Below are 20726 nucleotides of genomic sequence, written 5' to 3'. Positions count from 1 at the left end.
AATGTATATGATGCCACAGCAGAGGCTCTGGGAGAAGCGTCTTACTTTAATACATTACTTTAAATACATAACTTTAAGTAATAATTTATCAGATGATATTCTGTCTTCTTATTTATGATTATTGTTGAAGAGATCAAAACCCACATGGTTTCTGAAGCCTCAAATTTCCATAGTAGAGGAATCTGTGATTTGCTGGGAATCTTTTCAGCCCTCAATAGATGGGAAAAGATTGAAATGCTCTGGAGATGAGTCCTCTTTATTTTTTTAATGAAAGGCTGTATAATATATTTTCTGTATGGCTGCAGCAGCTGTCAGGGAGAGCATCTCAGTTCAGCTCTATTATGGGAGAAGCAATACTCCATCCTATGGCATCAAGATACACTAAGGGGCCAGTACTGATTGACAGCTTGTCACCATGACGTCTTATTCCATCTCTGTTATGGAGAAAATTAATGTCACACCACCAGCCTTATGACTCGCTGTCATCTTAGAACTGCTCACCTTTTATCAATGCTCTAAATAACATTTCAAGCCCATCGTCTCACAGTGGACAATCTGGTCAAGGGACATTAAATCAGATGACTGTGAAATGTCATAATAAAAATGGAATGCTAACAACTTCTCTAAACTAGCTCCTCTGGTTTTTAAACTGTGACAAGGGGGACCATGGGTTCAGCACACCAGTTCTGAAAAGGTCATACAATCTCTCTTGGTCTGTACCCATTAATGCGCTCCCCCCTTTACCCCAAAAGAAATTAATCTTTTCAGACAATTGTGGTAAAATAATGGTTCAAACAGTAATGCCTGTTTAATTTGTAAGGCTCTGATGTTCAGCTACAAATGGTTAAATGACAGTAATAGAGTAATTTTCGAAGGCTATTTGATCTGATGGCAAGGTCAGCTCATTAACTGGTTTTGGCTGCAGAAAGGGTGCAAAATAAATTTCTCTAATGGAAGCTAGATTTTTTTTTTAAGAGGACAAAAAATAAAACCAAAAATACAGCCATTCAGTGGGGAACTCTAGGTCTTGCTAATTGCACATGTTGCCCTTGTATCTGTTCTGAAGCAGAGAAATGAATACCAAAGACAAATGGAACATCACTGAAAATAAACTAGTTGAATTGTGTTAATCTTGATAATTTCTTTCTTCTGCTGGTCATTTTAATAAAAACAGTAGAATTTATCAGAAAGGTTTGTAGAAGCCACAATTTTCAGAAACACATAATGAGAAATTCACACCTTTGCAATATGAATATTGTCCTAAAATATCAATGCTTTCAAATGCATACAGCAGTGTAAGAAAAGACACATATCAATGTATATGCAAGAAACAGGAATAAACCAGATCAATATTATGACACATAATTATGCTTTACACTGTGGACAAAAAAATGAGAATTTAAGAAAACTGATTAATAGTATACAGTTGTAACATATTTCTGTACTGCTACTGAAATAATCAAAACCATCAGTATCACTTGTCTGCCATATCATCACACAGAATAATCCACAGAAATAGGGTATTGTTTCTCTTGGTAGCAAGAACTATGTCACCTGAAAAACATATCCATTAGAAATTTGTTCTACTTATAGACATCTATTCTGACAACCACAGACTGTCTTGGTTGGTTCCAAAATGTGCAATAACTCTCTTAATTGTAATTATTTTTCAAAGATGGTGAACAATACCTTAGCTTTCAGTTCACTTAGGAATATTATATTTAGCCTCTCTAAGTCACCTCTATTAAACTGCGTTTATGATAACACTATTGGTGTATGAGTTGTACAAGCATTAGCAGACAGCTGATTCAGTGGAGATAGCCAGAATAAATTTGCTGAAGCGCACATCCTGCTAATCTGTTTGAAGAATATTGTACAGCATTAGTACTAGCACTTCATGTTATCTGCACAGCCTGATAAGGTACATCTTTATTAAATTCAGTTATTGAAAGGATGTCAGTCATGGAATAGGAATATTTTAAAATCTTGGAAATAAATTAAGCAGCTCTTTGTTAGTCAGAGCTTGGTTTAATGGCTGAGTGTCTAGAGAAGCCTTTCTAAACACCTGGCAGCATTGTACAATAAAAGCTTTGTAATTGTAAGTGGAAATAGCATGGTTTTTTTCTTTCTTTCTCCATGCATAGTGAAACAGTTACTTTTAGGGATTCAGGCATTAGCAAATGCTGGAGTAAGAGCTCCCCTCTCTGTTGCTTTGATAAAATTACAAAGATACCATGTAATGTGAGGATGCTGGGAAATGGAAATAATTTGCTTCAGAATATTTTGAAATGGAAATACTATTTAAAACAATTATTTTGACTATATAAAATATTGCTTCAGCCTCAAATATGCTGACAAAAAATAAGTTTCCTTGCCTTTTAACAGATGTTCAAAAAAAAAAAAGCTGAAAACTATTGGCAACTCAAATTATTTGGCATAAAAAAATCACTAGAAATTGTACATTCACTGAGTGACCCCTTAGTTACTTTGTGCCTAGTAAAATTATGTGTAAGGCAGTAAAATTAACTTCCTTATATGACAACTTATCAAAGTTGAATTACCATGTAAAAAATACTTTACTGTATGAAGAGCATTTGTAGCCCTCTTGATGTTACCCATACCAGCTGTAACTATTTCTATACTAGTAACTATAAATGATTGTTGTTAGCGAGGTGTTATTAGAATATAAGAGATACATTTAGGTTTTTACCCTCATGATAGCTATTTTTTATATAGGTAAACATTTTGCAAACAAAGGGTGAAAGAGAACTTCATACATATCTCTTCAGTATCTCCTCTCGCTCCTTCTGGTCCTCCAGGGAGTTAACGGAGAGGTCAGAGATAGTGACTGCAGCTGAGGCTGTGAGAGTGACCAGCAACACCAGGTATCCCTCTCCCTCCTCTAGCGGTATCTCCAGCTTGTGGGTTTGTTCTTTACTCAGGGTCGACAGGTCAACTTGGCATCTAGAAACACACATTCTGCATCAGCATGTGGTTTTCCTTACATCAAACAAGAGCACATTGGCTTACCTGCATTCAAATGGACAAAAAAAACCCAAGTAAGAGTAATTCCCTCCTAGCTTCTGGAAAAAATTCTAAATTTATCTTCAGCCTTAATCCATGCTGTTTTTCTGACCTTTTTTTTTTCTTTTCCGTAAGGCTACACAACCCGTTTTGAAGTGAACAATAAATATTAAAAAGAATGTACAGATACTAGAGATAAGATTAGCTAACATGCCTTAAACACAAAGAGAATTAAAAAAAAATCAGCTTCAGATGCAAATTTTACTTTTAATTATGTCTCTTGTATAAAGAAAAAAAGTAAGTTTTGATGTGAACATTTTTGATACTGTTCATCTAACAATAGTAAAAATCTTTTCTTAAAAAAAAAAAAAAAAGAAAATCTATGTGGATTTAACTGTGATGGCATTAAGATGACTGAGCACAGAAAAATTCAACTTGAGCACTACCTGAAAGGCTCAGCTCACTTGCAGTAAGCTGTGTGTGGCTCAGGGTCAAAGCTTCATGCAGGCAGCCAGGATAAAATCTGATGCCACAACCCCCTATATAATAAGATGTCTCACTTTGTAATGAGCAGGGACTGCTTATAACTGCGCAGAGTGGCTGAAGCCAATCCGCCCTGCTTGATCCCTTTCTGAATAACTCTGGCTGTACCATACACTGAACTAATGAAGAATGACTCTATAGCTTCCAGACAGCAGAAATAGCTTTGCAACATCTTTAGAAATACAAGGCAAAGCATGGAAAGAAAAACAGTTTCACTGCTATCAAAGAGCTGACCATAACCTTTTAAATAAAACAGTAATACCTTAGGGTAAGTAATTACTGCACAGTTTAGAAGTTTCAATATTTTAATTTGTATAAAGCACAAATTGCAACTTTCCTAGACTGCCACTCTGAGTGTGTATAGAAATTCAGTGTCCATGTCAAATGTAATGCCAGTTTGCACTGCACAGAAATTTCTGTGAAAATGCACTATTTGGAATACTTATAGCATCTCAAAATGAGTTTTTCCAAAACTCATTACTCTAAAAACAGTAACAATACTGAAATAAAATAATGCATATATTCTATATTTACTTTAGTCATTGAATACTCTCCTTTCAACTGTGATTATTTAATGTGAGAAGCTGGTATGTGACATGTACTATATGCAACTAACTCACTAAACTAAACATCTAGCAAACTCTTGTAATAAAATGTCAATTGATTTTGAAGAAAAAAATAATGTGGTCACCACAGGGTCAATAAACTGAGAAAAAGGTGGCAGACGTGAATAAATAGCCATTTAAGGATGAGAAATAGTCAATTATGAGAGTAAATGCAGCCTCATAAAATGAGCATTGTGCTATTATAGGCAGATGAGATTTGCTACAGGAAAACCGTCTTTTATTATTTTAAAAACATTTACTGTCTGTTGTGCAGCTGTCTAAACTCCTGCAAAGCTCAAATGGTAATAAGGTTCAATTACCTAACAATGAAAAAATTTCTAACTGATGTAGCATTTTGAGCTTAATGTTTATCTTCTATTTTGAACCCTTCGGATGATAAGGAGTGAGAAATTAAATTCACAACAGTAAGGAAAAATAAAGCTATTGCTGTCAGTGTAGGTTGATGGCCAATACAAGTTTTGCATATGTACACAGACTGTCCAATTTTTATTTACAATGCAGTGAGAACTATAAAGCCCTCCTTAATAATAACAAATACTGTAAGCAAGCATTCAAAGCTGGAGGAGGTTAAAATACCCCTGATCTTAAATATTCTTTGATAATTTATTTCAAAACAGATACCCCTCAAAAATAGGGCTTAGCAACAATATTCAAACTTCAACCAATAATCATTTAAAGAACCAGTCTAAACTCTCCTAAAGTCAGTAAAAGAATCAGAAAGTCATTACGATACTAGTAATGCAGAAATAATCTGTCCCTCACTCAAAAATAGGCAACAAAAGCTAACCCCTCTGGAGAAAACCCACCTACATTCACCAGAAAAATGCAACGAGTGTTAAATTTCAGGGTCTACATCAGAGCAACAAGATACAATTTCTCCAATTCTTGAAGTTACAACACTTTTGCAACATTATCATGTTATTTTTTATTTAGGCTAAAAGAAGCAACTGACAATTCAATTTTATCTGTGCTCCTTTCCTACAGCTATGAAATACTCCTAATAGCAGAACAAATTACCTGAGAAGTATGGCTCTATTGACTGCTTGATAAATTTCCATGAACAGCCCATCACCAGCTTGTTATTTCCTAACACCATACAAATGGTAGGAAATGCTCTGGAAACCTTTTTTTCCAATGCAAGCCTTAATAATTTTAAACGAAAAATATCCTCTGAAGGGTCCTCAGATAATTTGATGAAAATCTAGAGTTATTCCACTAAAGAGTGTCACCACTGCACTTCATAGAAGTCCAAATTAAGAATGTCCTTGTGCCTACACAGTCAGGTGAAAGCACACTTCTCACTCTCTGCCAGGTCCTCTCACCCCTGGCCTTACAGGGGATGAAGCTTGCATGTATCTAATTCAAAGGTGCCAAGGCTCAAGGAGCATCCAGCATAAGATGAGTGCATCTACAACACATGTGCTTCAGACAAATGATAAGACTTTTCAATTTACAGACACTATAACAGAAACTGCAATTTTTTTGCTTTAGTAGCTGAATTTTTCATGATAAAAAAATCAACTTTGTTTGCTCTTATGCCAAATTTTCCTAAAAAATAAAATAATTTTTTGTTATATCTACTTTGTCCTCAATAAATCTTTGTATGGGATCAAAAAAAGTGAAGGAAGTCTGGTTTTATTAAGGCATTACCGTAACACTAACCCTATCCTAGCATAACTTTGACAGACACCAATAGGAAACCCACAAAACTCCTTTTTGTATTACATTTCCTTAGAAGGACTGAAGTTAATAAAATACTTCTAAAGATAAGTATCTGCTGGGAAAATATCTATTTTCCAAATGTAAATAACTTCGGAAAGTTCAAGTTGACAATGCTCCTTTACATTTTACTGACAGTATATACAAGTGTTCCAATCTTTAAGGCTTTAGCAACGCTGACTTACATCAGTTAAGATGTTCTCTTAAAAGACATTTGTCACCCCCAACTGTTTCCATGGAGAACAAATATGCTTTGAGGATGAAGGTGAACTTGAATGTTACCAGAAAGGGGTGCAGAATGAGTGAGAAATTTTTGTCTAGTTTTCTCAAATCAAGGACCATGAAAAATTACAGCCACTTTGAGAAGGCCGTAAGTTGCATATGACCAGCAGCTGTCACATTGAAAGCATGAGATAATAGCAACTTTGGACAATCCAGTTTCTTAAGGAATTATTATTTACATGATGCTGCTGAAAGAAAAGAGTTCTCCACCTGTAAGGAGGTCAGCCTGAAGAATTACAGCAAAAAATTTGCCATTAACTCCACAGACAGATTTCCAAGCATCGCTATAAATCACATCATAGAGAGAACTGTAGTTTTTTGGGCAATTTGAGAATTTCTGCATATTACATGATGTATGGTCCCTTGGCAGCACTGCAGGTGTTAGACTGGGACACTGGAACCGTCGCCATGGCTGGCTGACCCCTCAGAAAGAGGTAGTAGGAGTATGCCTCCCCATCAGTTCTGCATGTGAACATTCACAGACACCATGTGTATTTGGATTTTCAGGCTTGAGAGATCAGAGGGGAGAAAAAAACATACAAATGCATCAAGCTTATGTGCCATAGTTATTACAGATACAGATACAAATTGCTCAGAAACAAGGTACAGCTCCCATGGAGGAAAATTTGAAGGTTCAAGGGGAATCTATGACTTGTCTGAAACTGTGTTCAGTGTGTTAATCGTCCAAAGTTTCAGAAATATATTTCAGATTTATTTTTAATTTGAATATATCTGGCCTTTGGTTCTTTTTATGCCTTTCTTTACCCAGTTGAAAAAGCCTTTAGTGTTTCATGTTTTCTTCTAGAGAAGGTACTCATACGCTATAATCATATATCTTCTTCATCTTTCTTTTGATATGCTAAACATCTTCAGCTCCCTATACATTTCCTAGGAACATATCTCCTGCAGCCCTCAAATGACTTTTTGTAACTTTTCTGATCCAGTGAAATTCTCCTGCATCCTTTTTAAAGTGCGGAAGGCAGAACTATATGTAGTATTTTATTATCAGCATGTCTAACAGGTAAAAATCACCTCCCCTCTCTAGTTCTAACAGAACCTGGAATGTAAGACTACGTTGGCACCCTGGTGAAATATCCTTGCTAATGAATGAATTACAAAGGTAGCAACATGACATAGAAGGCCTCTTAAAAGCCAGGTGGCCAGGCAAGTGAGAGACAGCAGATAGTGAGATCATTTTCTCACATGACAAAATAAAGCATAAAAGAGGAACTGGCACAATCCTAAGTGTTAGGGACAGAAAAGCACCACTTGGCTACAAACCAGGCAACTTAATTACCATCATGACTTGTTCAGGAACACAGCCTTTTAACTCCACTGTGATCCAGGTCTATGCTGCTCCAAAGGATGCCAAGGAGAGGAAACTGTATGATTCCACAATTAGAACTGAGCTGGACACACATCAGAAGCAGCGAGGCATGAACTGCTACAATTAGTGAGACTCTATATCCTTTATGAGCAGAGTAAAATGTTCCAGTAAAACCAAGGAACAAAAGGAGAGGGAAAATTCTGCAAAGCACTGACAGAAAATGACACATCTCAGAAACACTCAGTGTTGACTGCAGTAATGTGAACTTCTTGGAAGAATCAGAGCGTGACATTTTTAACCGTAAAGATAATGAAAAAGAAATGAAATAATGGACTACACACAATGCTTGTGAGAGGTGTTCAATAAAGGTGATAGACTGAAAACCAGGAAAGCTCCCAAAGGAATTGGAAAGTGTAACTCAGCTAAGTAGGGCACTGACTAAGGACAAGAATTCCCCCAAGCAGGGGAAGCTGGAGAGGACTCCAGGGAAGCTGGAGGAGAGACCTCTGCAAGACGTGGAGAGCAATGCTCTCAGATGCCATGTAGCGACACCTGGAACGCAGGAAAGAGCCCTGCAGTTTTGGGTAAGTAAGTCACAGCAACAGAAATATACAAAATACAGGACAACCTCACTAGTTACCAAGCATACCTGAATATAGAATAAGTGTTTATTGCTTACTAAAAGAAATATAGTCCATGCCACAAAAATTTCAATTTTGAAATGACAGATTAGCTTCTTTTTAAGCATAGCTCTTCATTATAAAACTACAGATTTACTTTTGAATTTGCACAGGCAGAAAAAAGTACTTAAAATTTGTTTATGATGTGTCCTAGGTTGTCCCTATGGCACAGCTATACACTACAGACTGTTAGTGCTGTCACCAATGCAATTTCTTTGCAGCAAAATTAACACTTTCATCTGCTAAACCAGCCTATTGTTTTGATGATCATTATGTCTCCCTATATGGTTCTTACCTCACTGAGTGGTCCAAGAAATTTTACAAGACTTTTTCACAGCTACAATCTGTGCCTTTTAGAAATCCTCACAAAACCTTATTTGTACCCTTCACCACTTTCTACACACTGTCATGTTCTTCGTCTAAGCACCCATTCCATATTTCCTTCTCTCTTCCTCTTATTTTGCCACTCCTCAAATAGTACATTTCCATATGCAGGAAGACATAGGGTCAGAAGAAGGATCCATAAACAGCCCAGCTTATATGCAGCATTTTGTATTTCAGAATATGTTGGGTAATACTACCAATTTCACAATAGAATGTGACAATAACAACTGTCAGTAAGAGTTTTAAATCATAAAGTATCCAGTAGAAGAAAGTTATTGAAGATTTGTGAACCAAAACTGAAACTTTTTTGGCTTTCCAACAGAACAGAAGTGCCCCTGCATTAGTAAAGATGTGCAGAGATAGGAATAATTAAGGGGTGGAATACCTGAAGGCCAAATTTTGAGACGTAGTATTTCCATCTAGCTCCTTTTGACAACAATCAGAAATTGAGATGGTTCAGTACATCGTAGGATTTTTCAAGGGCAGGCCTGGCAGTAGCATTTTTAGATTTTAATGCTTCAATTTTAGATTTTAATGCTTTATCTTACATCAAGAAATTCAACTGCAATAATTTAATTTTAGTCATCATGTATAATCAACAAACGATTACACATTCAGGTTGTTGGTTGTATGCTTGTCTGTGTTTGCACAGAATTGCTGTGTAATTCACATACACACAGAGTTCAAATCTCAAATTACAACAGCATATTGACCATTATGTTTACATTTTTAATACAATACATTCTTCCAACATTACTTCAACGTGCAGAAATTTTCAAACTACTATGTGAAAAACATTTTTGAAAGATTGGTATAATAACGCACTCTCTATAATTCCAGGGGAAATGATCTTGTCTACACAGTTTTGCAAAATTGAGAAAACTTCCAAGATTTGGAATTTCAAAATTAATACAGACTTTCACAAACACTGTTCAAAGCCTTTCTCTTGGGCAAAAATATTTAAAAAATAAAATTGCTGATATTTTATTACAGTCTCCACAAGATCTCTAGAAAAAAATCTGGGAAGAAACCCTTGCAGTAGCATAATTAGTGTGCCCTTCACCCAGCTTTATATGCATGTTGGAGTACCCATACACAGCTTTACAGCATCACTCAGTTCTCTTTGACAATGATCACTCTCCCATAGTGAAATTACGTAAATATCTGTGGAAAAAAACCCCTCAAACCATAAATATTATAATTTTATATTTTTAAAATAAAATCTTGCTTTAGTTTAGCACTTTGGTAGCATATCCCAGTGCTTTCAGATTAATGACAGAATCATAATTGCATGTTGATTGTATTTATGTACATCCAAAAACCTGTACTATATGTACACCCACAACTCTATACCTTTGTAACTGAGAAAAGACTAAGTGGACAAGACATAGCAGATTAGGCATTGAAAACCTAAATACTTAATTTCCAATATTTTAACTTTTGTATATCATAACATCCATTATATGGAGGGTCACAAAATCAATCTGAATTTTCATGACAATGTTTAGAGAGTTTTAGTTTTAGAGATGGGAAATTTCAGTTTGCTACAGATAAAATTAATGCATAGCCTTAATGAATACACTATACACAAGGTCTTTTTTTCTTAATTTGCAAAAAATAAGAGCAAAAGTCAATGTAATTTTAAAGATAAATACATATTTTTCATACCAATAAATAATGTTATAAATCCTACTGCACTGAATCACAAATAATTTCAGCTGAATAAAACTGCATGACATGGGATCTACTTATCCTGTATGTTCACAGAAACAACTTGTTCTCTGACAGTACTCATTCTTGGCAATTTATTGCAGCTGTCAGCAGCCAATTTGTTCAGATTACTGCTACACACAAAGGTGTAACAATCATGAGGATTTATTAACTGATTATCATAAAGGTGACAGTCAGAATCGCCTTAACATAAATGATAAGAAAGTTAAATAATTACATTACAATTAAAATCACTTCACCTTCATTTTGATCTTAATGTTACCTACATAACCTTACTGCAGTGTATGTTTTTAATCACAGGAGTATATTGATGATACAGACCATAAATTACTTGTTCATAGCAAAAAGATGTGAATATTAAATGTACTCAGACTGTACAATATAAATATACACATATATATATTTCTACTTATCAGCTGAAGCAAAGAATAATGCTGCTTATGCAAGTCTACACACTTATTTGAATGCTGTGGGGCTTTAGCTCCTGGTACTTTCCATAAAAAGAACTTCTGACCTCATGTACTTGGTCCTGGAATGCTGGTTGTTTTTTAAAAAAAATAAATTCAGAAGAATGCCAGTATTTCACTTCCTGTAACATGAAGCTCAGTTCCGATCAAGACCAGTGTTTTCTCATACAAACCAGCACATGACTGGAAATATATTTTCCTCAAGGCTTTTGAATGAGGTCTTTTCCCAGGATTTTGAAATCTCGAAATAAACATTGAATTGGTTCTAGGGGTTTTGGATTTTTTAGAATATTCTAAGATGGAAGTTCGCAAGGTGCTACACTCTTTAAACTCTCATGGAGAATGCACACAACTGAAACTCAATTGAATTTTATAAACCCATAGAGCTCCAAGTTAAGAATGGAAATCAAGCAGTCAGCCTTTCATTTCAGTAACCGCCACGTTGATCGTGCGTGGGCATCAAGATGAAGGCAGAGTTTTATGCTGCCTATGCGACAGACATTCTCTTCTCCTTTTGTAAACTAGGCTGCAATGCCGTTACGCTCACTCTCTCAACATCATCCTCCCTCTTCCAAGCCACCCCTTCCACTTCTGTTCTCCTGTTATATCACCCCAAAACCAGAATCTCACTTCCACATCTTCAGGCTTCTTGAAGCCTGCATCTTTTCACCCTCAGAAATGTATAGCAGGCCCAAGCCCTTGCAATCTGAGCGCACATGCTGCTGCTACTGTGTTGCAATTCCAGCTTTCACCTGGTCCTTATCATACTCCAGCCTAACAAAACAATGATATACAAGGCCCACAGAAGTCTATGTCCCTGACTCCCTACTTCTATTTCACAAAAGTGCAGCTGAGATATGGTATCACTCCAGGAGAGTTTAAGGTATTCTGATTTGGAATAGCATTTGCAGATAACTGAGCTCAGCAGAGTGAAAACAAAGGTTTCCTGTGTAATTTTCCATGAAGATCCTGAAATTTGTGCCTTCAACCTTCCACCTGGGAAACCTTTTCTTCTGTTTTCTCCGTTTGGACTGTTCTTTCCCTCAATGAATAGGATCTATTCAATCAAGTGTGCCTCCTCCCTAATTAAACTTTGGCCAGGCAGGACATTTTCAAGAAACAATTGTTTTCATTTGCATTTAATAGAAATATTCTTATATAATACTACAGCTGCTGCATGCACATTATTCAAGCAAGCAGGTGAAAGGAATTACCCTCCATTCTTGACCACTGCTAGAATGCTACCAGGAAATCTTTGCTTCCCACAGCCTCATTATCACTTCTTCTGATAATTATGTGAATTAAAAGTGAATTAAAATATACCTGTGCCTTGAGAGCCATAGAGCCTTAGTCATGGAGCACAAGTCAGCCATGCTTTTAGAAACTGACCTACACTTATCATGACATGCACACACAAAGAGAAAGTTGTAGTGTGTGCACTAAGGTATTTCCAGTTTTTCGAGGCAGCCTTTAAAGGAGAAATTGGGAAAGAGAGGTCAATGTTAAGTGGAGCTCTCAGGTGTTGGTGATTTTTATCCACAATGACTGGAAAAGAATATCAGAGAGGAGAAATATTAAGACCTACTTTTGTATTCAGATTGAGCTTGACAAATGACAGTTTTTCAAGGAAATCTTTATGGGGAGGAATTTGTTTGCAGGTTGCATTATCCAGAGATAAGGAACCAACAGAAGGTGAAATGAGAGAGTACCTGAAAGGACAAACTGAAGAGGGATTATACATACACTGACAGAGAGGTTACAAAAATCAAGAGCAGTAAGATTTTAGCAAGTGCTGCTTGGATGATGGTGTTATAAAAAATCACGCATGAAAGCTTCACCATCTTTTGGATAAGAAGATAAAATTATGAAGAAAATGGGAGTAATTTCCCAAGGTATATGATATGCCAACATAGGACTAAATGATTACATTAGTTAAGAAAAACAGTTAGTGATACCATATATGTCATAGAGTTTCATGATATAAAATAAAATCCTACTGTGTATAATTTTGAGAAGTGTTTTTATTGATATTAAAGTTGTTTGCTTGACACAGACTCTGTGCATATTCCGAGTTTGCAGAATTTATAGTAAGAAATAAACACAGAATATTATTCAACTCACCTAATTTGACAAAGAAAGCCATTACCTTAAATGGAACAAGAGGGAGGAAAAGGTCAGTAGAAACACTGCCATATTGACAACAAAGTATATGGCTTGGTTAGTGGGATTCCCATTCCTGATTTTAACCACCAAAAAAAAAATTAATTTTGCTAGTTAACAGCATCAATGTCCTAGTTAAAGCAGTGTAGTCTTTCATTACTCTATTTTCATTCACCAAATAGATTGATACATAAATTTGGTCTTGTACATCTATTAAAAGTCAAAAGACTTATTTCTCCTCCAAACTGAATGTTGCTGCACAGAACCTCCTGCATCTTGGTAATGGCTCTAAATGGGGGATTTTTATTTTTGAAAACCTCAATCTATCAATTGGTAAAAGCTGCCATCTACTGGTCAGTAAAAATTATTTTATATCATCAAAGTAAAGAATTACATCAATGCAGCAAACTGTACTGGTACATTGCAGAAAATCCTCCCCAAAGTTTTAAAAAAAACAAACCACACAACAAAACCAAGACCAAATGGTCATAAGAAATAGTTCCAACAGCAAGGCTCATTTTAATGAGCATCAGGGAACAAGAAGGCTGGAATTGCACAAACCTGCCAATAAAATCATCCCTTTTGCCAACATCTTTGTCCCACACAGTAATATCAATAATTCCACCTCGTTCATCATAGAGATGAAAGTCAAACTGCTCCCTCCACTGCGGATTCAAAGTTTTTGGCACAATCTGAAAGGAGATCAAAAAAGAAAGTCATATTGCATAGTGTAGGCACATACTTTCTTGAATTGTAAATTTAATCTTTAGGGTTTGTTCAGGAAGTTTTTTCTATATGCAGTATCAGTATCTCAAGCAAGGAGAATTAAAAAATAGTAATTAGGAAAGACTACTGGCCAGTTTTCTCACGTCTCTCTGACCTAACAGCAACCTCCAAAATCCTTGCAACCTGTCCACATTCAAAAGCCTCCTAAACAAAGGATTCACCCTGGGAATGGAGCCATTTCTCTTTAGAATAATTATGTCCTCTCTTAAGTTACCTTTAGCTGTAAAGTTGTGTCTCTAAGCCCAAAGGAAAACAAAGCACTTGCAATGACAAGTAGATGGTGACTGTAAGTACTTAAACAAACAATTTTATCATGTCCTTTTCCCCAGCTGCAGCAATACTGGTAGAAATACGATAATATGGTTTACTTTGTATGGAATAAAATTGGTTTTTTTCCAAAACTATATTTTACTTCCTTTCATTTAAAACTCAGATGAAAGTAGCTTTCTCTGTCATCTTCAGTCCAGTTACTTCTGACTTCAATGGATTTCAGTCCATGTACTTCTGACCACATTGTGCAGAAAAGAAAGCTTACAGATTTTTCTACCAAAAAGCAAAAGCAATATTCACAGTAGTCACACCTGTCCTGAGCAAGAAACGGCCTAGTACCTTCCCTATTAAGGAAACCCTACTTCTTACACCCACGAGTTCTACTGGCTTGAAAAAATGGAAAATTCAGAGAGGATTATGAAAATTTTTAATTCACAAAAGCATGAAATTTGATTTCTTCTCATTTCAGATTAGAAGGCACTAATGCAGGCTCAGAGCTCTGCAAATACGGCAACTAAATGCTCATGCCTTCTTCTTCAATTTCTCCTTCGTCTGGCTGTGAAAACCACAGCATCCATCATTGCCACTGGAAGAGGAAGGTCACGTGCATCATTGGCAGGTCAAGCATCTTCCATAAACAGCAATTTTCAAAACAGTAGGGACCAGGGGAATAGACAAATAATAGCAAGAAAGCCAATAAAGTCCCCACATTAATTGTCTTCCCGATCAATCCTCTCTACCTGTGAAGTTCATACATAAAGAAGAGGAAAGTGAGAATATAAGCATGACATAGTTTGAGGATAAGACATGCAAAGGATCCAAGAGCTAACCAGCATCAAGTCTGTAAAGTACTTATCACAATCACTCTGCATCTCTCCCCTCCGATGAATGACCCTAACAGAGGAGAACAACCAGGCTGGTGAACGGACTTGAACACAAGTGCTATGAGGAGAGGTTGAGGGAGCTGGGGTTGTTTAGTCTTGAGAAGAGGAGGCTCAGGGGAGACCTCATCACTCTCTACAACTACCTGAAAGGAGGCTGTAGCCAGGTGGGGGTTGGTCTCTTCTCCCAGGCAACTATCAGTAAAGGGCATGGCCTCAAGCTCTGCCAGGAGAGGTTTACGTTAGGTATTAGGAAGAAATCCTTTACAGAGAACGTAATCAGGCATTGGAATGGGCTGCCCAGGAAAGTGGTGGATTCTCCACCCCTGGAGGTTTTTAAGATGAGACTGGATGTGGCCCTTAGTGCCATAGTCTAGTAACTGTGGTGGTAGTCAATCAAGGGTTGGACTTGATGATCTCAGAGGTCCTTTCCAACCTGTCTGATTCTATGATTCTATGATTCTATGAAATAAAAGCCAACACAGTCTGTATGGAACATCAGGTGTGCCCCCTGGTATACCCAAATTTTTCAGTGCTACATTTTTTCCTATCTAGTAGTACTTTTGTTTATAATGAAATTAAAAGAAACAACTAAATAAAGCTCCAGGTGCTCTGAAAACTAATTATTATACTAATGTATCTCCATCACTACTGAAAGTCATAAAAGGTGAAAAAACCCAAACAGGAACGAAGCATTTCAAAAACATTTTCGTCACAGCTAAAATTACCTTGCTTTTGTACTTCTGATGCCCCAGTCGGAACTTCACATACGGATCACTTAGCCCATTTGCATCCATTGCCTTAAGTTCACGACCTTCTATTAAGGTAACACTAACTATCCCTCTCCACAGCTGAGACTTTCTGTGCAGGTCTGAGAGACGTAAGCTCTGGGTCTGAAACTTCAGTGAAACAAAAGCATAAATTTAGTTTACACAATTCCAGAAATCTCCCCTGCTTTTCAATGTTCAATTTCACATAACTGTGAATTTAAAACAACCACTTTAAGCCATTTTGAAGTTACTGGATAACACATATGTAAACGATATTGCATAGAATAACTCTGAGAGAAATAAAACAGTGACAATTAAGCAGATAATGTCATATGATGCTTTGGAAGAAGCAAGCAGAACAAATGTTACTTAAGGAAACATGCATTAAAAAAAAAAAAAAGTGTTTTTTTTCTGCATCACTTCTCCCTCTGCTGATAGAATACAAATGAATGCTACAAAGTCTCTTCTATTAGTAGTATATGATTGAATGAACTTGAAGAAACATTAAAATAAACAGAAAAAAACCAGTGAGAATACAAAACTTCCATTAGAATAACATAAACTCCTGCATCTCAGCCTCTAAAATGACATGGTATTCTCAGAAACATTCATTAAATACCAGCACATAAGTTCAAGAGTTTCTAAACAATGTTGCAGAACCTCTGTTCAGAACTGTGCAGAAGCTTGTGGACTCCAATCCCTTGGCCACAGATTTTGTGAGTTAAAAGAAAATTCACACACAAAACAGTTGGTTATGGCTTTTGTTAATGAGCTCCACTGGAGGCTGGGAGAGCAAGAGGCTATAAACTTAAGTAATTTAAAATAATCTCTCCAGTTTGCTCTGACCTACATTGAATTAGAACTGGGGAATCACCTATGCGCTCCTAAGGAAGGTAAACGTGTCTGGGTGCATCTGAGAAGTGATGTTGCCAAAGGCTTTCCCTTCTATTCTGAAATTTTATTTGTTCAAGGTTACCTTATCTATAATCAGAACACTGGATAGACAAACAATATTTAGTCTCACAAATTATTCTTACATAGCTAGTCTATATGTATACTCTGGTGTAATATATGCATTTTCTTCATTTTGCAATGTATTTTGGGCAACAAAAGCTTTACGACCTGACAAACCACGTCTGCATGGCTGGCTTCATCATTTGCAGACCTCCAGTATCTCCGTAAGAGCTTTTCAGCGCAAATTTGGTTTAAGTCTTTCAGAAGGTAAACACAACTGGATGGTTACTGCTGTGCATGTGCCTATGCCAGAATTTTACCTTATTACCCAGAGACAATGACAAAAAGTAGACTGGCATACAATCCCTGGATTATAACCTGCACTCACCAGAGAAAAGTATTATACATGAGTACTGAGGCCACTGGGGTTTGAGCGTATCTTAACAACATGCTTTTTTCTAGTATTGTAGATATTTTATTGGCATGCATTTATGTTTTCTAATGGTTATTCATCCCAAATAGCAGGGTTACTTCCAAAATAGTTCACTATATTTATTAAAGATTTCCCTTCCTGAAGTGAAGGATTTAACTGCAGAGAAACTTCTCACAAACCTACTGTTTCTACAAAGGCAAACAAGGAACTGTGGAATAACCTTTAACTTAACATGTGACAGTAGTGGGGTACCAGAAAGCAGACACTCTATAAAAATTAGTGCACAGCTGGGAAAATCACTTTCCAGAAAATACTTCATTTACAACTTGGGAACACAAACAAAAATTTTTTCTTGGCACAAATACCCCTTTCATTGGGGGAATACAGTCAACATTGCCAAAGACTTGACTTGTGAAGAAGTGGTAGATTTTTTTAATTCTTGTTCTAGTTTCTCAGAAGGCTTAGACCAAAAGAAATACCAGATAGTAAATAATCAACATTGACTCTACCCTGAAAATAAGATGATGAGAGTACAGAAAGAAGACAAGACCAGGCATGTTTAGGAAGATATTTATATTGGGATAGATGTAGTGACTGAGACTGAAACCACACAGTTCTTGGGGTTTTCTTGAAAGCTGAGTGGGCATTCATATGATTTTGAGGATGCTATAATGGAAAATAAGCTTAAGTTTGCATTTACACCTATTTTGAAGTAGATCATAAGCACCACAGCATCGCTGTCTACTTCACTAATCACCAGTGAGACAGTGAATAATTTAGAGTATATTTGATCTGAATTCCATATTTTCAACAGCTCTTAAAATAATTTGTTGCATTAGAGCACCAGCCACCTTATAAAGCATGATGGATTTTTATGACCAGTAGGATATTTCATAAACAGTAGGGGTAATTTAAGTACAAGGTGACAAGGCAAGATCTAAATGACCAAGAGCTGGGGCTAAAATGATAGAGTGGTAAGACAGGAGTTTACAAGAGTCAGGTAGGAGCCCTGAGAACAACCGTTCACACGCTGCTGGAGTAAGCCCTCCTGAGTCAAAGACACATCTTGCAGTCAACAGCAATCAAAGCACCTTGCAGAGCCCAGTAGTGTGTTCACTGACAGTGAAGCTGCAGAGCCTACATCTCAACATGCCGGAAGAAAAACAGCCAGCTGCTAAAAGAGGCACGGGTTTGTTGGGACTGTTCCTTCTTCAAGGTAGGAAATGTAGACCATAGTAGCGTTCTTTTCTTTTTTATCAGTAACACACAGGTCCAAGGAACAGCAAAAGGGAGATGTACTGGAAGTCAGGGTACAGCTCACTGGAGCTAAAGCTATTGAGATTTCCTGGACATGAAAGGCATAGGCTATGTGGCCTTCTCCAGCAAGAATAACTTCCAGCTGGCACTTTTCTTGTTTCCAAACAAGACTGAAGAGCATCCAACATGCTTTCCTTCCAGTCAAAGTCATACATCCTCAGAAACTACATATACTAACATAACCTCTCATTTCATATAATAGTTCTTGTAGGAAGTTAAAAAAAAGAAAAAAAGAATGTTTAGACTTCAAGTCAAATTTGACAAAAAAGCTAAGAGATGAAAAAAAGGAAAAGCAAGACTGATTTCACCTTTTAGAGTTCTTCCCTTACGAATTTAATGTCACACTGTGAGACAGATACACCTCTAGGTACATTTTGGGTATCTATTACACCTGTAAAATCCAGCCCAAAGTGAGTTGACTACAAAGTCAGAAGAGAAACCATTAGAATAAAACAAAGAAATGAGCCTGTATCTTTATCAATTTCTCCTATGAAGGATGTTTCTCCAGAGTAATTCTTAGGTAACTTGTTTCCCTCAGTAAGCATGTCATGATTATTGCAGTCTGGATTTACTCTTCTGCCACAAAAAGAAAAAAAAAATCATGAAGAAACCATACAACCTTTTAATTCTCTGTAAATAGGTAGAAGTTACATATTTCATATATAATGCCAAAAGATGAAAAGTCAAAACATCAGTCCATAGTCAGCTGTCATTAATGTGGGATTATTATTCGTATTATTCACATTTTTGAACATTTATATGCAGAATAGAGGCATGACAACTCCCATCTGACATGTTCTAAACACACCAAAGAGAGGGGTGGTGGGAAAGTTGCAGCCTGCATGAAGTGAGTCTTTCACTCTCCCCAAAAGGAAATTAAAATTTTACTTCTGAAAATGAATCTTTCACATTAAAGGATGCTTAAAGCTACCTGTGAAAGAAAAACCCTCATATTTTCATATCCATACACTGTGCTTTAATGCTTCTACTATAAACAGTATGCAAACCCAGAATCTTCTGATGTGATAAACTTAGCTTTTACTTCTGTTGTACCTGTTCTGTGTAAATGTAGAGTAGTGGGTGGGCTAGGGGCATTAACAGCAGAAAATCTTTTGATACAGAACTGTATCCTCTATTAGATAGGTTTAATATAGTTAGCCAAATGTTAGAGCTGAAAGATAACCTTTCAACATGACTCTATGCTCTGCATGTGTTCAGGTATATCTGGGTAATATTACGGGGTGGGAAACCAATTAGGCTCAGCCAGAATCCAGGCATTTATCCCAGGTTCATCAAGACTACATTCTCAATGAATTAGTGTTACTTTCATAAAAAGAAGAGACACACTGAGTAGGTGGTTTTCAAAATCCCCTAAATATTTACATTTATCTTTCGCTAACTAAGTGACCATACTGAGTTGAAGAAACCCCACACATTGTCCTCTCCCAGCACGACCTCACTTCTTCATTGATCAGCTCTCATGCCCTGCCAAGCATCACCTCACTCATTGGCATGTGCTTGTGCCCATGCAAAATGGACTCCACTTTTACAAAATCTCCTCCTTGTTACACTCACCACTAGGACACACTGCTCTTCTGTGTCCTTGAACAGAACAGACAGAAATAGAACAGTGTGCCTACCACGAACTTACTAAAAAGTTTTAAAAACCAAATAAATAATGCAACTTTATGTCCTGCAATGGCATGTCTATCCAAAAAATAACTTTGGCTTGGAAGTTTAAATAAAATATCAATCAAGAAATTAGTAAAAGACTATAAAAAACAATACTTGTCTCCATCACTGAACAGAAGATAGGTGCACAAATACAGCAAAATGAATCAAAGCCAGTGTTACAAATGACTGCTGCAAATTCAAGTAAACAGAATTCTTCTCCCCCAGTTTCTAGGAAGTTTACATGACTTGGATAAAATATTTCAATAAAGATTGAGAATGTCAATGGATATAGCTGCTAGTTATATGTACCACACAATGGAAAAACCAAGGGACAGAAATACACATTTGCAACGCTTTTCCTATCTTAATAACTACACAAAGTATGACACCTTGCAGAAGTCATCAATGTACAGAAACTGAGTTACAAAAATGCCTTCGGTGGGATCATGATGATTCCTTCTTAATGTTTGCTCATTGTGATTAAACTGGTTTTGTAAATTGACTGCTACTGATAATGACTGCAATATGAAAAAATACTTCTCTTAACTTTCTATCAACTAAATTTTACATTGTAGGATATTTTAATTCTAGGTGAAGCTAACAAAATTTTTGTAGTTGTGAAATGTACACTGCCCTATGCTCTGTGTATTTTCATAATTGCCATGTTGAATCTGGTTTATAGTGTTTGCTCTAATAAC

General features: G+C 36.5%; 1 protein-coding gene across 2 annotated transcripts in view; it reads right to left on the bottom strand.

Moving 5' to 3' along the window:
- Window positions 1-20726, bottom strand: part of MCTP1 (multiple C2 and transmembrane domain containing 1) — a 188710-nt gene that overhangs the window by 115730 nt on the left and 52254 nt on the right. For both annotated transcript variants that reach the window (XM_050329308.1, XM_050329307.1), the window contains 3 exons: window positions 15609-15779; window positions 13505-13635; window positions 2778-2964 (listed from right to left, as the gene is read on the bottom strand). In XM_050329308.1, coding sequence (XP_050185265.1) covers window positions 2778-2964; window positions 13505-13635; window positions 15609-15779 — 489 coding nt within the window. The remainder of the gene's footprint in view (window positions 1-2777; window positions 2965-13504; window positions 13636-15608; window positions 15780-20726) is intronic.

The sequence above is a fragment of the Myiozetetes cayanensis genome, unplaced genomic scaffold (genome assembly GCF_022539395.1).
Source record: "Myiozetetes cayanensis isolate MyiCay16 unplaced genomic scaffold, myiCay2020 scf4, whole genome shotgun sequence".
NCBI classification, from domain to species: domain Eukaryota; kingdom Metazoa; phylum Chordata; class Aves; order Passeriformes; family Tyrannidae; genus Myiozetetes; species Myiozetetes cayanensis.
Note: the sequence above shows the minus strand (reverse complement) of the source record. Positions and strands in the feature narration are given on the sequence as shown.